At 47.0% G+C, this 22,220-nt stretch overlaps 1 protein-coding gene across 1 annotated transcript; it reads left to right on the top strand.

The window, feature by feature from the left end:
* On the top strand, positions 1–16,954 carry SNCG (synuclein gamma). The gene is made up of 5 exons (XM_030031039.2): positions 1–318; positions 5,438–5,479; positions 6,355–6,482; positions 15,320–15,406; positions 16,566–16,954. The coding sequence occupies exons 1-5, from the start codon at positions 198–200 to the stop codon at positions 16,575–16,577; spliced, it is 390 nt and encodes a 129-aa protein (XP_029886899.1). The 5' UTR covers positions 1–197; the 3' UTR covers positions 16,578–16,954.
* Positions 16,955–22,220: the final 5,266 nt, after the last annotated feature.

Here is a 22,220-nt window from a genome sequence, read left to right as displayed (position 1 = left end):
AATAAGAGCCGGCAAGGGCTGTGAGGTTTGCCACACTGCCTTCATCCAGCGGAGGAGTAAGAGCAAAGGCAGAGACTGGCAGAGAAACCGAGTATCCGCCGAGGGTAAGGCTGCCTATTGCAGTCCTGGTCTTGAGTTGCTTTTTGCTGCCGTCCCTCACTCAGATCGTCCAGGTAATACCCTAGCAAGCAACAAGAATGGATGTCTTTAAGAAAGGTTTCTCCATTGCTAAGGAAGGTGTGGTGGCTGCTGCAGAAAAGACCAAGCAGGGAGTGACGGAGGCTGCAGAGAAGACTAAAGAAGGGGTGATGTATGTAGGTAAGAGAGAACTATTTTCAATCTATATTTGAGCACGAACTGCCGCATAGATTGTCTCTGAGAAAGTCTGGGGAAATTATATTGTGGCTAAAGCTTGGGAGCGAACGGCAGGAGGTCTGGGTAACATCCTCAGCTCTGTCACGGAGTCGCCTGGGGTGCCACATTCTCCCCGTGCCTCAGTTTCCCTAACTGTAAATTAGACATAGAAACGGCCACTACTTCAGGGGAGGCAGAACTAATGCGATGTTAAGGAGCAGATGCCCAGGTAGAAGGTTTCTGTTATGGCTGTTCACTGATTGTTCGCAGGGTGAGTCACTCACTCTTCAGGCGTCTGGGCACTGCTGATCTCCGGCTCACCTCCACGCTGAGACACACGCTGAGGAGGTCCCGGAGAGGAGCCAGCAGCCTGATTAAGTGGGGATCGCAGGATGCATCTGTTTCCCCACAAACATACTGTTTTATCCTGAAATCCTTCTCTTGTTCACTGGCCTGTTTCGTTCCTGATGCATGCATTAATCTTGCTTTACAAGAGACACCTGAATTCATTTTGCCCGAAGGATAGGATCTGGGAAACAGCATGTCTGATGTCCTGCCTCGAGACCTCTCTCACAGTGAATGTGCTGTTTCAGAAAACTCCCCTTTCAAGGTCACCGTTGAAACCCACTATCTGCACTATCTAGCGCATGCAATTATACGGCTGGATGGTCAGATATTCCAGATACTGCAAAGTCTATGAAGTCTTAGGTTCCCAAGATGGATTACCTCACTGCTGTTACTGCACTTCACACAGCTTTTTATATTTGCTAGATGTGGGAGAGAGGGGGTTTTTTAGTAGGAAAGTTTACACACGGGCTCTTCCTGCTATCGTGCTGCAGCATCCATAGCTGTGCATAGCTACTGCATTTAAAACAGCTCTATTGACAATAGCTACAGATATATATTTGTACATTACAAATGAAATACATATTTTATGTGTAGCAGCAGATCTGGCAATGTCTTCATCCCAAAATTTTAAATACTCAACTATTGGTATTCTGTAAATGAACGTATGCAACAGTTCACATTTCAATTTGAAGCTGACTCACAAGAAAAAAGGTAAACAGCATCCCTGTAAACAGTTAAACTAACCACAGTAACTGAAACACCAGCCTGTAAAACATCACATCTAGGTGTCAAATTGTGGCATCGCTGCTGCTCCAGCTGCTTCCTGATTTCAGTGATGTCAGAAAGGGTTGTTCTGAATTTTTATACGTCATTCCTCACGTCTCTGTTCAGTCATGTCGTACGTCTCCATACTGTGACCTGGTTTTCATTTCTGCACAGCCATGAGGTACAGAGTCTGCTCATGAGATTCTAACCTTTTCAGTAAAGTTTTCTAAAAGCCCTCTCAAAACCTAAATCTCTGAATGAGGATCAAATAAGGATCAAGGTAAAGATTAAGTGCTTTCTCCTTTTATTTTTTTTGTTCTGGTTTGTTGGTATACCGCCAGTTCCTGCCCTGTCATGCACTGGATAGTGCTTTGCCTTGGGGCTGATTCAGTTCCTGTTGCACGCTGGGGGATGCTCAGCCCTTTGGGGAAAATTCGGTCTTTCACAGGCAGGAAAAGTAAAGGCCAGATGCTGATGAGGTCAGCAAATTTACTTTTAAATAAGCAGAGAAGGTGGAGGCCAGGTATATCAATTAAAACTGGAATGAGTAGTATGTTGTTTGTGCTGCCTTTTCTCACTCTGTGCCACATGAAGGGTTAATCAGAGACCCGAACTGTTCCTTCCCTGCTCCTTCCTTTGCAGAGGCCTATCCCAGCAGCTTGGTCTAGAGCATTATGTGAAGCAACCTGAATTTTTGGATGCTAGAAGAAAATAGTACTTGTATAAAAGCTTGAGGGTCTTTTCCAGAACATCAGGAAAGGGAGGAAAAAACCCAAAGCCTAGGATGGATGAAGTGGATCCCTGACTTTTATTCAGGTTTGTGTTAACTCATTGCTGACTCTGCAGGGCGGAGTCCAGATGTCTGGGCACAACCATCACATCTGGTGAGTCACTTGCTGCTGCCCCAGGAGACAAAAAAAATAAATGCTCGTTCAGAGGCACCCACCTGGAGCGGAGGGTGTCATCAGGGCACTGCAGCCACCTCGTCCCTCCCCTCCGAGCCACGCAGGTTCCGCTCCCACAACCCCTGCCCGGGCCGGAGATGCCTCTCTCCTGCGCTAACGCTGCAGTGCAGTTCACAGCTGGGCTGGGGAGAGATGCTGCCATCGCCGGGGGAGTCACGAGCGTGGGGTGCTCCTGCCCCGCCGCGTGGCTTGCTGAGCGTGTAGGGTAGAGAAGGAGGTGCACAAAAAGAGAGAGAGAAGCCACACAAAAAGAGAGAGAGAGATCCTGCAGTGTGGGCCACCTTTGCACTTAGTAGAATCACCATTGGCTCTCCAAATTCTAACAGCCTCTGGGTATACCGAAGTGGTGGTGGATCCTTGCACAGTTAATGTGTATCCAGCAGCGGATTCAATGGGCTGTCTTTTTTATTTGGTTTAAACAGGGAGATAAGTGATGCTGAAGTTAATTAATGAAGTTAATGCAAAGCTGCATCAGAGTATTGAGTATAAGGTCGTTAGAACTGTTTAATACTATAATTCAGGAACCCTCAACAACGAATGCACTTCTAGTTTTCCAGAACGGCTTTCGACCACACGTGTCACAGAAAGCCCCAACGCACCAAGCTCTACTTAAGCAAACCGGCTCCAGCATGAATTCCTGCAGGATTTACAGCACATCATAATATTCTTTTCTACCATAAACCTTTTCCCACTGCACAGCGCTCCGCCGCGGTCGCACCCTTGTGATACCAAAGCTCTTACGGATGACTCACAGCACTCAGAAGAGGCAGGATGCGTGAACTTTTAATTCTGTGTACACAAGCCGCAGGCAAGGACTAATGAGTGAAATGAGATTGAGCATCAGGTGATTGCTTTCTGATTCAACAGATGCGGGTTGCTGGCAAGGGTAGACGCCGAAGGTCGGATTTCGTGTGGTGCATAATGGATGCTGAGCCTGAGTCATTGGGTGTGGTCAGGAGACTGGGTTAGGAAGATGAGGCGAGCTCTCCCCAAGCCGCAGCGGTGGCACTTCCCAATGCCATTGCTTCTGTCGTGAAATGGATTCGGGTGTTTTTCTTCTACCTGCATCCCTCCTTTCTGGAATTATTTTCCATCAGAAAATATGGCACCTGCCCACTCCCCTCCCCCTGCAAAAGAATCGAGCCCAGATAGTCATCTTAAATCAAAACTCTGGTAAAAAAATACACAGAAGTACAGCTCGTGTCTCACTAAACATGTTTACTGCAAAATTGAAACGTATGCAAGGCTAGCACAGCAAATTCTGTGCTTTGCTTACCTAACAACTGCGCTTTGATCAAAAAACAGCAAAGAAGGGCTAAGCTTGAACAATTGTGTCTGATGTGAGAAGATCTTGTGTGTCAAATCAATATTGTGGCAGTCTGATTGGAATGGCACTGGGAGGGAAACTGAAGCAGGATGGCGTCTGAATTGAACTGTGTGCGTCTGGCCCGTTCAGGAGCTCATGTTCATGGCTTGAGACTTGCATCTGCACTGCTCACTGCTGTACTTCTGTACGCATTTGTATATCATGAGCATCATTATTAAATCCAGTTTACAGCGGTCCACACGTATCATGCATCATTAGGACCTGCAGTTTACAGCAGTAACAAGTATAAAGTCCAAAGATTTCATCTCTTCGGCTTTAACACAGTTCAGGAGGGTGGAGTGAAATGTTGAGGGCATATTGTGGTAGAACAGCTTTGTTCTGCCCCAGGCAACCATTACAACCATCAAAATAAATCAACAATTGAGAGTTACATTCAATAATACATAACATATATCAGGCAGAACAGAGCTGTTGTTATCAGGGCGCTGCACCTGTTTTGCTTTTCAGGCTGTTAATGAGAACGAGATGTAGTTTGTAGCTGATTTCTCCCACCACACCCATGGATGCTCCAGTACCTCTGGAGTTAAAGATCTGTCTGACTTTCTCTTTTCTATCACTTTGACAGTTGGCCATAAAAATCCTTTTGTTGTATCAGTATGGGAAACTTGAAAATAGGCTGTATACGTACAGATGATTTACAAAATACAGTAAAGTGGGACCAGTGGAACCTTTTGGCACGTGTTTGTTTAACTTCCAACAGAGATAAATTTTATCCTTTATTTTTGTAATGTGAAAAATCATCTAGTTACTGTGGGGGCTGCCCATCTACCATATGATTTAATATACGTGCTGCAGTACACAAATAGAAGGGATGTATAGCAGGTCACTTCAAGCTTGGAGGAAAACTGCAGAGACTAATTATTCCTTAAGGGCTACTTGTGTTGCAAACTGAATGCCCTCACATCCTGTTAGCTTTTCAGCCTTGAGAACAGTGAGTTAAATTACAATGCAAGCATACATATGGTGTGCTTTCATAATTTGAGATAAAAACATTTGCATTCTGTGTATCGCTGCAAACAGGCACTTACAGCCTAGGCTGAGGCACCAATATGGGAATCTAGTAAGTAGGTATGTAGTAGGTGGGTGGTGGTTGTGTAAATTCAGCCTCAAGTTTCTCCAGAGTCTTTATTAGAGGTATAGAATGAAGCTTTAAATGACCACTGCAGCCAAGTATCCTGCTGAAAGGCAGGGGAGAGTCAGGGATGTGACTCCTTGTCTTGAAAGACTGAAGTAAGTGAGATTTTACCAGGTGACTTAATATACATTCATTTTTATAATTAGCTTAATGTTGATTTACCTCCACTCGCCTCATCTTTTCATTTTTGAAATATTCCAGGGGCGATTTTTCATGCTTCAGCATGGTATAATCAAGATTTTTCAGGTCTAGGCATCTCCAGACAATTTGCGGTTGAAGTTATCCAACTCCGACGCGAAGGTACTCATTGACTTTATTGGGGAAGGAAGCTGATCCCTTCTGCCGGCTCTACAAATGGCTTGTGTCTTAGCAGGAGGTGCCAGCTCCCCACTGCACCTCGTAAGAACAGAAAGCCGTCCATGTCCAGAAACCAGGGGGTTCTTTGCCGGGCAGCACTGATGGACCGTGTGTTTCCTTTCACAGGTACCAAAACCAAGGAAGGCGTAGTGCAAAGTGTGACCTCAGGTAAGAGCACAGCCCCGAGAGAGATGTGGAAATCTGTGATGTGGTGCTGGACCTCTTGATAAGGCCGTCGGTCCTGCCAATGGAAGGTCTCTGGGTGACGCCACTGATTTGCGTGACCTTCCATGTGATGAATGGAGGATGCTTGCCAGGAGCGATGGTTCAGGGTCCGGCCTTTGCAGTGCACATGGATGGGAGAAAATATTTAATCAGTAGAGCATGTCAGAAAAATCTAACAAATGTTACTTGGCAGACTCGGATGATTCACAGCAATTGAGACATTTCACAATGTCAAGAGTGCTGCCCGGCATGCAGAGAGGATTTACTTGCATCAGATCCTGTCGGGCCAAAACTGGTCTTTGGGAGACTCCTGTCAGGTAGTCACAGAATCAGGGACCCTAAGGGATTCTTCTAGGTATCCCAAGCTCCAAGGCAGGGCAGCCGTATGGACTGCCTTGAAGAGACATGAATGGATCCTTTCCCTGGAGAATTTCATGACAATTACTTTTTTTTTCTACCCAGGTGTATTAAATCAAACAGAAGGTACCCAGAGAGAGGTCATACGCAGTCTGCAATGCAAAATACCTTATTTGCACGATTGTCTCTTTGTATCTTACAGTGAGTTTTTCATTCTCCAGTTGCCCACAAAGACTGACAGGCTGCAGTGCTGCTCTCTGAGCAGCATTTTGAGTCAGACAAAACTCTCACATACGTGATCTAAATTCAGATGTGGTCTCATATAAAAAATCCAAATAAGGACTGTACCAGGGCCAATTTCTCCTCTTGCCTCAATGCGATCCTTTTGTTGTCCCAGTGAATTTGGCAGCCTTTTGGCAGCACCTAGCTCATCGACTTTTCTGCTTTTGTTGAAATCCCAGTTGCTGAGAAGACCAAAGAGCAGGCCAATGTCGTGGGAGAAGCTGTAGTAGCCAGCGTGAACACAGTGGCAAACAAGACCGTAGAAGGAGCAGAGACCATCGTGGCCACTACAGGAGTTGTAAAAAAGGTATGTTTGTTTCTTTGGTGATGTGCAGGACAGAAGAGTTGTCTTTGGATTACCCTTAAAATATCTGCAAGCATTTACAGCTGATGGTTTTACCTATTTAATTAGAGGTTTTCAGCAATATCTGCTTTTATACAATGCTTAATATTATTGTATAATGCCTACTGTAATCACAGAATCATTTAGTTTGGAAGGGACCGGTTGAGATCATCTAGTCCAACCCCCTTAGGGTCAGTGAGAGCAGGTTGCCCAGGACCATGTCCAGTTGGGTTTTGGGTATCTCCACAGATGGAGACTCCACAATATCCCTGGGCAGCCCGTGCCAGTGTTTGACCACCCTCACAGGAAAAAAAGAAGTGTTTTCTTGTCTCCAGATGGACACATTAACCAATTTGTGCCCATTGCCTCTTGTCCCGTCAGCGGGCGCTGCTGGCAAGAGTCTGGCTCCCTGCTTTCTTATGAAGGTAGAAAAGCATTTTTTCCCAGGGGCTTGAGTGGAAGTGCGGCCAGGCTGCAGCGAGCATCTCTCTGGCCGGAGCCAGAGCTCTGGGATGCGTGGGCTGTGAAGGAGCGGGAGCTCAGCCCTTGCCCTCACCCCGAGCTGGCGCCCGTGCGAGCGGCAGCCTTGGCCCCGGCACCGGCCCCGGCCCCGGCCCCGGCCCCGGCCCCGGCCCCGGCCCCGGCCCCGGCCCCGGCCCCGGCCCCGGCCCCGGCCCCGGCCCCGGCCCCGGCCCCGGCCCCGGCCCCGGCCCCGGCCCCGGCCCCGGCGGCTCCGCAGGCAGAGGGCAGCAGCCATTCAGGCAAAGCCCGGTCCCGGCAGAGAGCCTGACCCTCCTGCTCTGCTTTGGGCTGGTTTTGACAACAGCCAAGCGCTTGCTGGTAAAGGCCGCCTGACCCAAATCGTGCACGGATTAAGCCAGATTCGGACAAGGCGTCTTCTGTCCTCCAGCCTGATCTGACAAACTGCGTTGCTTTGAGTGAGGGGATTGAGGGGCACGTGAAGGAGCAGAAGAGCTCCCTAGATGAAGGCGAAGTTGATCATTAGAGAAGATGCTTTCGCCAGCTGGTAACAAACAGCGACCATTTGTACAGTACACGAGGCTAATATTTGGCAGCTCTTCGGTAAGCCCGGCTGCGTTTCCCCTCTTCAGAGAGCCGTGGTCAGTGGTGTTGATAACAACATGAGCTAGATGAGTCACAACAAACCCAAACCCAGAATCAGAGCGAAGCAAGGCTGTCCAAAATTATTTTAATTGTTCAGACAGTTGGCTGATGAATTTCCTGACCTGCACGTAAACACATTGTGATGTGAAACAAAACTTCTACACACCATATAAATCCTGAGAGAATAGACTAACAAAAGAGGAGAACAGCAGCTACGAGTGACGCAAAATGTCCTCCTGAAAGCATGTGAAAAGGGCAGATACAGAAGTTCTGCTAAGCCTTCGGGATAAGGTTAATCTCTATTCCCCTAGGGAACAGCAGCTAGGCTGCGGGGGTGCAAATAGCGATTCCTAACTCCGTGGGGGGAGATTACCCCCCCCTACCTTTTGACTGACCGGGTGCCGGGTGGCTGAACCAGGAGAGCTAGGAATTTGCTGATGGTAGGAATCTGTCCTGCAGATACCAAACTGTCTCCCCTTCTGGCAAGGACTGAGGAGCAGCAATCCTCTTCCCCTTTCGTCCTAAGTGAGAGCCCCCCCCCCCGCCAAAGACTGACAAGCTACAACTTACAGGTGTTAATTTCAGGGCTCAAACCGGTGGACGTTATCTGTTTCCATCCTTGTGCAGATAGTCCCTTAGAAAATCAGCGGTTCCTTCACCCTTGTAATGGTTCTGGGTTATGCAGACTGCAGGCAATATATAAAAAGCTGTGAGTTTTCCAGAGGGTTAAGGCATTAAGCATCCGAACTGTCATTCTGGCATCTTCTGTCAACGTCTGCCTGCTTAGAGTTAAAATGGGGATTGATCAAGAAATAAAAAAAGTGGGATATGTCACATGCCAACGGGCAGTCTAGATGAGGGAGCCGGGAAGCTGCTTTGGATACAGTATCATGGTGTCATGCCACATAGCAGAGGTGGGCAGCAGAATGAAAACGGGAGGAGAAAAGCAAGGCAAAAGAAGTCACGGGAGAAAGAAATTCAGGAAAAATGTTTCTTTCTGTGAAAGAGGGGAGTCAACTACTCTAGGGGTTTAGTTCCGCTTGGATTAGGAGCGCAAATCTTGTAATCATCTTCACTCACCATACTTCAGTTGCATCTGCTAGATACCTTTTGGATAGCAATGACATGGAAGATTGAGCTCCATATGCACATGGAGTGCATCCCAACTGCTCATGGTTCATTGCCATGGAGCCAGAGCTGCTCCAGAGGGAGGGCCCTGAAAGGAGGAGCGGACGGGTTGGTGCTGGGCTCTCGGCACGAGCTCTTTTCTCTCCAGACCTGCTCCTATTGTGCTACACAATTTGCTAATGGAAATACAGCCAAAGGCTGCCAAGAGCAACACCAGGCACTATAATGCACGTGAGAGACCCACTGGTGATACAGTAAGAGTAGTGATAAGGTATAGCAGTTAGATGTTTAAAAAATAAATACCTACTATTATGATCTTCCAATCCTGGAATTATACACAAGTGTTTCAGGCCCTGAAGTCTGAGACAGCTGTTACATCCAGTCCTGAGACTTGCCCGTGCTCCATCCCATCCTCCTTCTTTCTAATTGCAAAGAGCAGTTGCTAACGTCTCATTTCTGTTTTCAACTATCTCCAGTGTTGTTCCCTGCTGACTTTATAGAGGTGTTGTTCAAAGCACCAGGGCATCTGTATGAATGCGTGGCACTGAGCGGTGCTACGGGATGACGTGAATCTGGGGAGTCGAGTGGCCTAGGAGGCTTGTCCCCAGCTCAGCATTCCCAGTATTAATATCAAGTACGGAGAGCTTGTTGACATTTAATCTGTGCGTTTGACAGCTGGGATCAGTGGCAGGCACATACTAGGGAGGAGTGGGGAACTCTAAGGATTCTGGATTAAGTTTTGCTCAGGGCAGCAGCCGCAGGGTGGTCAAGCTCTGCAGGTGTATCAGGTGGCGACTTTGGCCATGGGCAGAAATTCAGCCCTTTGTGGAACATGGCAGGCACTGGAACGTGGACACACGTGGGGCAGCTCGCAGCCCGCTGCTCCTTGCTGTCCTGAGTGGGAGCACTCGGAGCCGGGCAGAAGGAAACAGGGCTGAAGTAACTCTACGCCTATGGAGGGGTGCCACGCACCAGATGAGAGCAAACTCGAGTAACGTTGGCATCGCCTCGTAGGGCTTTGGCACTGGCCTGGTCACTGCTAAATGAGTACAAGAACGTATTGACTCATTTGAAGGAGTTTTTTAAGTATTAACTGAAAAATACGTAAGTTAAAAGATTGTAAACCCTCCACAACTTTTCTGATACGCAAAGGAATGACACCCACCAGTAATGTGTTTTGTCTGTGGCTCTGCACCCATCCCAGTCCCTGGGGTGGACGTTAATAGATTTCAGTGAGCTAACCACCCACTAAATATCCCTGTCTTAGGAAAGGATTAATTCTTTGTCTGTATGACACAGCACAAAGCTTGCTGCATTGCAGACACCACGTGGTTGGGAGCAAGCGCATGTACGTACGGGCGTGCACACACACACACACACACACACACACTCACAAAATGTCCCTCGGGGACTGGAGGAACTTCCCCAGTAGCTGATGCTTCCCTACACGCTCCGCCTAGATCTTCCCTTTAGATCTATTTGCCCTGTCAGTTTTTATATGGTTTAGTTGTCAGTTCGTGGCTCTGTCGTTTTGAATTGGGTTTGATCTTTTTTTTTATTTCACTCCGTTAATTATTTGAGTGGTTGTCAGTTATGTGCAACTGCCAGGCGCATTCCGTGGATCACATCGTTTCTCTCTGCGCTTGATCTAGCACACGGGTACCGCACCCATACCGCAGCTCATCGCTTTCATAACAACTGCACATTTTGAGTACGAACGGTTGATGTTCGTGGCCTTAATTCTGTTCACTTAAACCCTGCGATGCCACCGACACTAAGACAGTCGCATGGAAGGAATTAGAAGCAGAAACTGATGAATGAGCTCCCTGTTTAAGTTAGTTTGGGCAGGGTGGGTGCCGCTAGGAGGGAGCAACCAAGGGCACCTGAGAGGCCATCGAGGGCAGAGCTGCTAAGCAGGAGGAGCAGGGAAATCAACAGCTGAACTACCTTACAATTAAGTAGAATAAATAGTCAAAACTCTTCCCCTTTGTATTCAAGCTTCATCCTTCTTTGTATTCAAGCTTCGCTGTACTTCACTGATGCAGTGATGCATCCCGGTGGTATCCTTCAGTGTCCCATGGAACAGGGGAGACTGCAAAAGCAGCGGGGAGTGGGGTACTCTGCCCACAGGCACTTTTTCTATGCTTCCCTCTCAGTCTCATTAGTGCATCCAGGTGTACATTTTTCACATGCAGAATAGCTGAGTTAGTGGCACTGGTGAAGCCTTAAAGTCTACAAGAGTGCGTGTGCTTCATGGCTAAAGGCTGTGCCCCCATAATCCTGTAGGATAATGATGTAAACATTATTAAATATGTATTATTTGTATAAGCAGCCCCAGGAAACCCTAAGAGAGTCTGGCTGTGAGCTGGATGAAAACAAAGCTACCTCAAAAGTCCACCTGGACTTGTAGGGTAAGACAGGAATCCTGCGTGCCTGTCTGTCTGTCCTGTCGGTGGGTCCACTCACTTTAATCACGGGTTGACCTCTTAGTCAGAGCTGTCGGCATCACTCTGAGCACGTTCAGCCCGAAACCCATCCAGGACAGCCTGTCTGTAGGACCTGTCAGGTTGCCTGAGGGTTTACAAGGGAGTGGTTTGGGGATACTGCCAAGTAGCATTGCTTTCGCTCCAACGCCCAAGGTCAAGAGCACTACAAGAGGCTAAACCTTTCTCCCCCTTATGCAATGGATGTCCCATTGCGGGCTGTTAACTTTGGAGCAGATTAGGTTGCCAGTGAACTTCTCTGGTTTTACAGCCTTAAAATAATAATAATAATAAAAGAAATCTTGCTTGCCGCCGAATTTGTTGAGTTCTTGATGAGTAATGTCCCAGCATCCAACATTTAGACTCTGCATGCTTTTTCTGTTAGATAAAGAAGATAATCCTGATAGGGTTGTTTATCTCAGAATTTTTGGGGATGGTGAAAAAAAAAAAACCACTGGCCTATAACATAATATGGATAAAAATACAAATTCCGTTTCATGTATGGACTTAGCCAGCAGAATATACAGCACAGTCGCTGAGCTGAAAAAGGGAATTTCATAGACCCTGTGAAATAGAGAAATCTGAAAAATCAAATTGTAATTAATTTTTCTGCAAAATCTGTGGACTCTTAAAATCTCATTTTAAAAAACGTATTAAAATACCTGAACCCAGAAGCTTATAGTACGCTCTATTTAAGACCTTTCAACATTGCACAGGAATATTTTTATAAATGGCAGGTCCGAATTTGTTGAGTTTTTCATTAGTGATATCTGAACATGTAACTATGTTTCATAACCTTAGTGAAATATTTTATTTTATATATATAAATCTTCTGTACTGTGTATATTCTATATACAAATATGTTTATAGATTTTAAAAATATTTATAAACTTTTATAGTATTCCTGTAATGAATTCTAAGGTCTTGTGTTTCACTTAACTGTTACGTTGAACTACTTTGTTTTTCTCTCTTCTCTAGCCAAAAAGATTCAACCTCCCCCCCCCCCAAAATAGAATAAGATAGCCCATAACAAAATAAATCAGTTTTTTTCATTTTAAATAGTTTTTTTAAGACAATACATACTTTTGAGGGGGGAAGGAATATCTGCTTGCCCTTTAAGAGCAGGAGGAGCGTTACAAATTACTTTATAGTTGCAACATGCCTTTCTGTTAGAACATTTTGTCCCTTTTAATGGGGAGATGAACACGGAAGGGAACGGCAAAGTCCTTGCTGTCCTCCAGAGAAGCTGGATTTTCACCCTTGCTTTCTGGCCCAGCGTCACACTGCGAGTCACTGTTACAGCTGGGGTCGGTACCCAGGAATTTCTGGCTTTTCATCCGAAGTGAAGACCCTTACATCATGTGGTCCTCCTCTGTATATTGTTTTCCTGACTAGTCACCGAAATCCCCAGCCAGCTAACGCCCAGCTGAAGCATGCAGCCCTTCCTCATCGCGTGCTCGCTATTCTGGGCAGGGTGGGAAGCGCATGAGAAAAAGGCTGTGAGGCGACGTCCCTAACACAGCCTGACACCTCTTCATCCTGCAATTGTGCTGGTTCCTCCACCACGGTTTAGAAACACTCTCCAGAAACATGTTTGCTTCCCTTTCTAAAAATAGATGGATGACTCCCTTTTATCCCTCTGGAGCAGACTCTTGGCAGAGAGCACGATTTAAGGGATATAATAAGCAACACAATAGCTGAACAGTGCTTCTTCAGCCCACCCATGGCTCTCGGATGCACCGTCCTGAAGAAGGGATCCCCTCTTCCATGGCTGTTTCCACACCCACCAGAGCTGAGCTCCCTGCCCGCAGGAAGAGTACGTGGTCATGCCCTGGTAGAAAGATGGGGTGCACTGCCCCTGTCCTTGGGGTCCTACGAGCTGTCCCCCAGTTTTCCCAACAGAGCTCAGCGCCTTAGGCAGTCGCCTTTGATTCACCTACATGAATTCACATGGCAGCTGGTAACCTCATCTGCAAAAAACCTACGAAGCGCCTGCTGTTGCAGCTGTTGTCATTGGCTTGCATTGCAGGTTTCTTTTCTTTCCACCTAACGGTCCAAAAAACTGCTTGTAAAGCTTCAAAGTACAATTTGAGGCTATTTACCTGCTTTGACCTAATGTGCACTGTTGAGTTATAAGGTGTGGTCCTTTTTATGTGGCCCTATACGAATGTAAAGTGTTTTAAAGCCACAGACTGGATCCTGAGGCCGGATCAGCCTCCATAAATCCAGGGTAGTGAGCTCTGTTTGCTGGCAACAACAGAGTTCACGCGTTTCGGAGAGGCTGTGGCTAAGTGGCTCCATCAGAGCGGTGGCCTCTCCCCAGCAGCCTGGGGTCCCTGCTGCGCCACGAACTGGAGACCAGAAACTGGGCTCCGTCGTCTGCACCATTTGACATCGATAGGTTACCTGGGCTTACTTAACATGGAGCGGGCTGATACTAGCAAAAATCATTTCAGCTAACAAAGGGATGCAAATTAAGGGCATGTTTCTTAGGAAAAAAAAAAATCACGCTGTGCTTTTCATATGGAGACACCCCCAGTGCACGGCTCGCTCTCTATAAACAAACTAATTGACTCTCCGCAGGGAGGTGAAGGGAATGCCTGGAGCTGTGACCAACATCAGTACTGGGCTGCGGCTCATATTTTGCCCATTTTCTTCCTTTGGTGAATTGATCTTTTACAGTAGCTTGTGTGGAGACCTGGAAACCTATGGAAGGACAACCAGGTTGCGGTGCTTCCATCTCCCGGCTCCCCTTCCTGCCAAAAATAGATCTGAAGTCCAATTTGCAGCTTAAATTTTCATGGGTTCTACCTATCTATGTAACTCTGTGAAATAGGTCTATTTTTTCCTTTTTTTTATTTCACATCACCTCTTCTTCCCTAATTCAGTTCCAAAAGCAGCAGGGATGTTTTCCTACTGATGAGAACAGTTGTAACTGGACAGGAAAATAAGGACACGTGTGAAAATGAAGAGTGGAGTCCCCCAAAAGACACGGAGCATAAAGTTCTGTTTACAGTAGGTTTGACAGACATTTGATTTGCACTGCATCAACAGTGCCACCAGGGAAAGTGGTGGCTCTGTGTTTCCAAAATATTGAAATTCAAATGATGTATCTCCCTTGCATGCAAAATTGACTTTCCCTTTACGTAATATATGTGTCTCAGGTTCCTTCTGCGGTGGCCTTGACTTCATGTGGGAAAAGAGAGGAAAAATTGAGGGATACTGCTGGGCATGTGTGCTCAAAGGGAACAGAGAAGCTTTGTAATTTTAGCAGAGCTCCCTGGTGATTTGGGGCTGGACTATAGAGGTCCTTCTATTTCTGCTTCCCCCTGCTCTTATTGACTGATTCCACGAAGGTGCATTTCTGCTTTCTGTCCATCCCCTGTGCGCATCCCGTACAGTCAGGATTTTTGCCTTCTCTTCCCATGTGGCCAAATCACATTTAAAGTAATTGCCTGACAATGTAATCTTTTCTCTTCTTTGAATAGGAAGGTAGCTGAAAGAGGTGGGGAAGTAGCTAAAAGAGCCCAAAGTGCTTATGAAAATGCTTGGACTGCAAACACAAAGAAAAGCTTATCCTTTGGTAATGACATTTTATCTGAGGCGTGATATTAATGCCACCACAATACTGCTGTATCTGAAATGAGTATTAGTCTATGCCACGAGTGCTTAGGGTAAGTAAGATAATGTGGGGGAAGGCGTAATCTATCTTACTCTAGGTAAGTTTATCTGTTCCTCCCAAATTTCTTCACACCGAAGGAGTCAAAACTCTGGTCTCCGTGACAGGAAAGAAAACTTCAGAAAAAGAACCGATCTTCTGTTTGAAAAAGACCCTAAACCAGGCTGTGAGAAATGGAATTGCTTTTTCGCAGACATCTGCTCTAACAAGCTGCAGACAAAATGGATTTCGAGCAATATTTGCCATCTATTAAACCCGGCATTTTATTTGCGTGCATAATGCTCAAACCCATTTCGCACAGTCTGCTCAAATAGTCTGTCTAAGATTAGGGCAATGACTCTGCATGTGGCACTAAGGACAAACATCTCTCGCTTGTGACTTGGCAGGAGGACCTGGCTGTGCCGCAGCCGCCCGAGCAGCCGGGGCCGGCGGGAGAGGGGGACCCGGCAGCCAGCGCAGGAGGCGGCGGAGAGGTAAGGCGATGCCACGGCCCTCGCTTTCCCCACGGTCCCCGGGCTCTCAAGACCACACGTGGACTTTTTCAGGGTTAATGGTTTTCCCCCAGGAAATATTTCCCCTTTGCTTTCTGCGGTTACAGAGCTGCTGCGCTTGGAGCCCATTAGCATTCCCACTTTCATGAGTTGTTTGGCAAAAACCTGAGCTCCTCGGTTCTCACTTTTGCCATTTTCTTTTTTGAGACCGAGAATTTGCCACGGGTGGCAGATTGGACAGATTGTAAACTGCTGCCTGATTTGGGCTGATTTGGGGGTGTAAACGCACATATAATCATCAATGCTTTCCTATGGTGATATCATCACTGCCTGCAGCCGTGCTTTAGAAGAGCTTTAGATAACAAGTTAGATTTTTCTATAGATTTTTCTATATTTAAATTAGTTCTTTTAATTTTTGATCTATTCTACCTGCAATGTCCTTTTGAAGCCCTGGGTCAAAAGCCAGTCTCTGGGCCGATTTCTGGTCTTCAACAAGGGAGGACAACCTCTTATTGTCCAACATGGATGCTTTAAAGGGACAAACGCTTCTCACGTGGTATTTCCTTTGTGATTTCGGTCCTAAGGCCTTTGGCTGCCCACTCCACAACCCCCACAGTACCACCCACACCCAAACTCCCCAGTTTTCATCTTCTCTGAAGCTCAGACCGTTTTCACGGTACCCAAAGCTCCCAAAAGCCTCAGCTTGCACCTACAACCCTCACGTCAGCCATCGCCCCCCTGGTGCCAGTCCCAAAAATGAGCCCTGCTAATCCCACTGACTTCATGGCCGCCCAAGTGCTAATGTCAGGCTGCTAACGTCGGGGCAGGAGGCAGACCCGGCAGCAGAAAGCAGGACATTCCTGCCAGTGGCAGCCCGGCCCCACGTTAGCTCAACTTCCACCACATGCAAAATCACACCCGTGTTTTCCCCGGAGGTCTGAGTGACAGCGGGAGTGTGGCTGATTCCCAGGAGGAATGGATAATTCATTTGAATTTTGCATCACGTATGCTTCTCGTTGTTTTGTAGCTGCTTATGGGTTTTTATGTGGTGACTACCAGCATTGATTTTTCTCCTAATTTTATTTATATATGTTTTCCACTGGAAATATTTAACTGTTTTCCTGTCTGCCTTCTCTAACAGGGTGAAAATTAAGGCAATTAACCAACTTAGGGACTTCTAGCTCAAAAGAGAGCACTCCAAGAGCATACATGGAAATATTAGCTGACACTACAACAGGAAAATCCCGCTCTCCATAGACTACCTACATTCAGCTCTGTAGTCTTTCACTTGCCTCATAAACCAGTCATACAATATATGTAAGCCAGACTCCTCTGATTGTAAGTAAAGTGCAGGTGTGTACCGGGGTGCGTGTCTCCCTCCCCACCTCCCTCGTGGCTTCCTAACCCGCTCGCTTTGCGTATTTTGATCGGACTCACTGATCTGTATCTCGCGTCCATCTGCACTGGCACTTGGGATCTCTAGGTATCATGGAAATATTTTTTTTAACTAATAAAAAAGTGTTTGAACAAGTTTTTTGTTTTGTCAGTTTTATTTGCACATTTTAGACGTTGATCCTTCCAAACTGATGAACTCTTCCTGTAAAAGTGCGGTGTTAAAATACAAGGATCTCAGGACTGTAAGGGCCTTAGATCATGAAGAAAAAGATGGGGAATAATGAAAAATTGTATTTCTGAAGTCAATAGCTTAGGTAGGCCAGCTTTCTGTCTCTCAGGGCTGAAAAATAGAGATTGCACTGAAGTACTCCCCCATGTTTAAGAGAGAGTGCAGGGAGCGGGAGGAAATTGGAAACAAGGAGACTTTTTGAAGGATGTGAGTGTCACGTTGAGCTCAGTTAGCATTTGTTCTTTGCTGTTTATTCTGCTTACACGAGAGCTTGAAAAATCTATCCTAACATCTGGGTGTAACAAATGGCCAAAAGGTAATTAAAGAAATGTGATGGGCAGTCACCTGTTAGATCAGAACTGCATTACTGCTGGCAGGGGCAGGCAGGATTGCTGTGAAATGCATGGGTCCCGTAACAGGTGCCAAAGGAGAATTACTGGTGCAACACGAACACTGGGGCTGGTATCGGTTACAGCAGCCGGTCAGTCTGCAGATAAGCTGCTGGGTGAGAGCAGTAGAGACCTTCCGCGTTCACAAGTGTAGAGAACGGGAAAATGTTGCTACAAGCTCATTGCTGTAAATAATGAAGGATAAGCGTAAAGCACGTCAGTAAGTGTGGATCTAAAAACGGGGTCTTTTATTCACCTATGGGCAGAGCACCCACGAATCCACGAGAAGCCAGCATAAGCTGTAGAGATTTAGGCTGCTTCAGAATCAGACTGCTAATCTTCATTAAGATGCATAATAGTGATGACTATGTAAGGTATTACAGGAGAGACTCGCTGTACGTAGCATGGAAGGATCTAGCAAGTGTGATATCAGCCTCTCTCACGCATGAACAATACACATAAAGCTTTGCCTTGCAGAGACCACAGGATTTCCATCCAGAATGGAAGTTTGATCTCAACAAGGAAAGGGAACAAAAGACCCTTAGCAAAAGATAACAAGGTCCTTCAAAGGAAGTGATATCTGATATGTGCATGCTCTTCCCTGATGTCCTGCAAAACATCGGCAGGACTTGCCAATTAAACAGAATAACTAAAATTGAGGCCAAGGTAAGGGGGCATAAAGGGCCGTGATACTCATGCCCAGCAGCAGGAGGCTGGAGCCTATTCTTAGTGCTCGCTGGAGAGAGACAGGGAAAACCCCTCTGCTCCAAAGCTTTGCTTTATGGGGATACAAAAAGAAAATGTTCTGCCAGCCAGGGGGAAAGAGGAGGTGAGCACTTTTGCTAGCTACAGCACGCGTGGGAGGCCGGAGCAGGTATCAGCTGGGCCAGGCTGTAACTCAAAGCAAGGAGTAAGCCGCTTCCCAAATGCCCGTCTCTCAAGCAGGCTTCACCCCTGGTTCAAAGGGACTTAAACCAGGAGAGAATTACGATTGCTGAGCTGAGAGTGCAGGCACGCTGCGCGGTGGTACTGAGCTGCGTAGCTGCTTAGGAGAGAGGCTTGCAGCCCTCCACATCAATATGCTGTGCTACAGCATCTTCTTCCCCGTGGGAGGGATTTAACTGGTATTTACACACCTGGATCTAGAACTGTGAGCCTAAACCCTGCTTGACTGTGAGCACCGAAAGCGTCTGGATGTTTCTAAAGATCTGCCTCTGCGCTTGCCTGCTTCTCACATCACTGAGCACTGTTTGATGCCCAGGCTGGACGAGGGCTCAGCACCTCCCTGGCGTAGCCCCCGCCTAGGTCTGGTTTAGTCCTGTTGCGGTCACAGCTCCGTGGAGTCTTTATGCATCTTGCAGAAGGCAATCACGAGTCTTAGAGACAGAGATCAGGGCACGTGGTTTCCTCCCGCGTGAGCATCCTGCATCAGTGAGCGGGAACAGGGCAGTGCTGTGCCCATGCAATGGCTGGGTGAGCCGCGGTTGCCTCCCCTCGCTTTCCCAGACCGGCTGCTACCCGGCCGGGGAGAGCGGAGGTGCTAGTCTGAGCGGCATTTGTCAGAGGTAAGAAAGGCGAACGCTTTTTTCTCCTGAAGTAGAAGGGTCTGTCATAAAAGAGCCCAAAGATTATCTATTAAATATTCAATTAAACTTTGTTGTATGTCTGTCTGGTTCAGTGCATGGAAAAGAAGTCTGTACTTTTAATGAGTCTTCGGACAAGCAAAACGAGAGGCGATGGAAGGAAACTGAAAAATGGAAGGATGGAGGAGATGCATCAGAAAACATCCCATGGCAGAAGGTGCTTTCACAAGGGAAACACAGTGAATCCCGCTGCCCCGGGTAAAAGCTGATGGAGGCAAACGCCAGCGAAATAATTTTTTGCTGACAGGTCACGGTCTGGGTGATCAAGAGTTTCTCTTGCACATCTCACCCTGTGAATTATTTAAGTGGACCTTGTATGTGTGATACCACTCTCATACAAGCTGTTAATTTAATCCCTCTGTGACGAGACAGCGCTCGGTGCTCAGCACGGCAGGGCCTGAGTCTGTCCCCAGTGACAGGAATCTGGATGCTCGCCCTCAGACCTCCGTGGTGATCCAACAAGCCAGGAACAGCCACTGCCAAGTATTGTCTCAACTCTACCAAGAAAGTGCTGAAAAACATTTTTTTTTTTCCCCTTGTAACAGCATAACTTACCATATAAAACTGCAGTTAAGCTTTATTAAGTGATCTGTTCTGATACAGTTCGTAGCCTTTGAGAGCTCCTCCCACAATTATGTCTAGCCAAGGGCTAAAGGGCATGCTGGGCCTGATTTTTCAAAGACGTTTGTCTGGGATGCAGAAGAGAAAGCAGTGGCGCTCTCAGCATCTCTCAACATGCATTCCGCTAATTTAAATGCAAATCAGGTAATAATACACTTCCTAAAATACCACTTCATCTGAAAGTCCTATTTTAGTATCTGCATAATGCATGTCCTAAAACTGAACTCAAAGAGCACCTGATTGAAAACTGAAGGGCTGTTTTTTTAATATTGTTCTCCATAATATGTATGTAACCAATCTCCCTACTTTGACACTTTTTTCTGCATTGAAATGCAACTTATTTTGTCTTACAAGTGCACTGAAACCCCACACAAAGATACTCCACACTGTTAACAGCATGTCAGAAAAAAACCCTCAGACTAAAACTCAGCTTTCTGAACGCCAGACAAAACCCCGCCTGCGCGACTTCGCACCGCTCTGTTAGCAGTGTGAAGTGTCTCTGTCAAGCTTTGGCACTGCTTTTTTTTGTGTGGATTCCTGCGTGGGAGGGAAGCAAGCTCGGTGGCTCCGCTTCCCTACCTTTTCTCTCCCCCAGAGCCCCAGGTGGGGTGGGCAGCACGGCTGGGCACCAGAAGGGTTGAGCCACCGCGCTCCTTCCTCTCACCACATCTAGAAACAGATCCACAGCCCTCCCGTAGTTCTTGCCCCCGGCTCACATCCCAGCTCACATCCTCGGCTTTCATAGCGACTCCCAGGATAGGACCACTTACTTCTTTCCCTAGCCCTGTGCCAGTTCTTAAGGTGGCGGTCAAGCCTTTCTCATCTTTTTAACACTTACAATTTAAAGGCCAGCCAATTTTTTCCCCTAACACTCAAGCTGCAGGATATCATGAGGCTCCACAAAAGTCCCAGTATTTAAGCATGGTTTTAGGCTTCAGTGCTCCAGAAGATGGCAGAAACTGGACACTTCACCTAGATGTTGCCTGAAGATTCAGAGACCAGAAGGTAAAGAAATCCATATATATTGGCCTTATTTTGATCTGAACTGATTAACCCCATTTGTCCATTTTCATGTGTAAAACATGAGCTCTAGCTCTGATCGATTACCTCTCATCTTCATCAAGTAGTAAAAACAGAAGGGGTTCCTGTTACTGATATATGAGATGGTGCTCAAAGATGCCATAGAAGAGGTGTGGAAGGAAAGGCAACCAGAACAACTTCTAATTTCCCTGTAGTGCCTTAGATTTAACTCACAGCTATTTGGGCTGCATGTTTAGGGTTGTAAACTAGCTCTAGAGCGAGCTGTGGCTCGTGGAGCCCCTCCTAGCAATTAAGGAATCAGTTTGGGGTTTTTTTCCCCTTCCCCAAACAGAAATAACCTACCGCTCATCACAGGCCACAGACTGAGAAGGAGCAGAATATAGAGGAAAAGCCTGAGGAACCAGGCACGCGAGCAGCGTGGTGGTGAGACAAGTTACCCGTCAGAGGTGAGCAGGCAGCGCTGCTGGGGTCATGACACTTCTTATGCCTTGGTTCTGGCCAAGCAGTGTCAGCGACACGTCCCGGCATTACCAGGTAAGGTCACTTTTGGAATCGCCTGGAATTTCACAGGTGCCTCAGCACCGGGCTCTGCCGGCACGGTCTGGTACCTGCCCTGGGTGGCGTTAACCAGCATTTCTGCCTGCAGTCTCAGCAGATACCAAGAGCTGAATGGAGCAAAAGTCCAACCTAACTTTCCACCTGTAGGCAATCTGAGTTGACCTTAGGACACACCGAATGATGCAACCAAAGACCAGGAAACCCATTTGGAAAGAGGTAATGCATGGGAGGAACAGGTGTAGAAACTGTAGGTGTACTTAGAGGCTGGAGCTTTGGGTCAATACTGTGGAGATGTTGGGAGACAAGGAGCACGCAGGCTGTAGTGTTTTGGCATTTAGCTTTCAAAATACTTTATAATATCCTGCCCCGCCCCAATCTTTTCTTGTCGTGAGACAACACGGTTAAGAACTGACAAAGGCGAAATGAACAATCCCACAATACTTGCCAGCCAGGTCCATCACCTGATGGTTAGCTCTTCTCTGACAAGAGTGACAGACAAAAGAGCATACAAAAGGGTCAAAGCAAAGACTGGGATTCATGAGGAGGAACAGTACTTGCAAAAGGTCATTTTTCACCCAGACATTCAGGATAGCTTAACTCCTACCAATCCAGAGACACAGCATTTCAGAAGACCGTACATTTGAAAGCTGGCTTTCTTGGAAACGTAGCCACAGGTGTCCCACGGCAGCCACAGGTGTGTTGAACTCCAGCTGAAGTCACGGGAAAGACCAGTGCCCAGGTGGCCGGTGCCTGGCCATCCAGCTCGTCGTGAGCTCAAACGCTTCCCACGACTCTTGTAAGAGGCCCAGGGAAGCCCGTCACGAACGCCTGTGCGCACGCTTACAGCTGGTGTCAGGAGATATACACAGTGAAATGTAAGTCAGCCTATAGCTTGGACCAGAACAGGAAGGAATTTAAAG

The sequence above is a fragment of the Aquila chrysaetos genome, chromosome 11, assembly GCF_900496995.4.
Source record: "Aquila chrysaetos chrysaetos chromosome 11, bAquChr1.4, whole genome shotgun sequence".
Lineage (NCBI taxonomy): Eukaryota > Metazoa > Chordata > Aves > Accipitriformes > Accipitridae > Aquila > Aquila chrysaetos.
The sequence above is the reverse complement of the archived record's forward strand: the minus strand, read 5'-3'. Positions and strand labels throughout refer to the sequence as shown.

Coding starts and splice junctions, on each gene's coding strand:
- SNCG (XM_030031039.2), top strand. CDS start 198: ATGGATGTCTTTAAGAAAGGTTTCTCCATTGCTAAGGAAGGTGTGGTG. Junction 319..5,437: donor AGAAGGGGTGATGTATGTAG/GTAAGAGAGAAC, acceptor TTCCTTTCACAG/GTACCAAAACCAAGGAAGGC. Junction 6,483..15,319: donor CTACAGGAGTTGTAAAAAAG/GTATGTTTGTTT, acceptor GTGACTTGGCAG/GAGGACCTGGCTGTGCCGCA.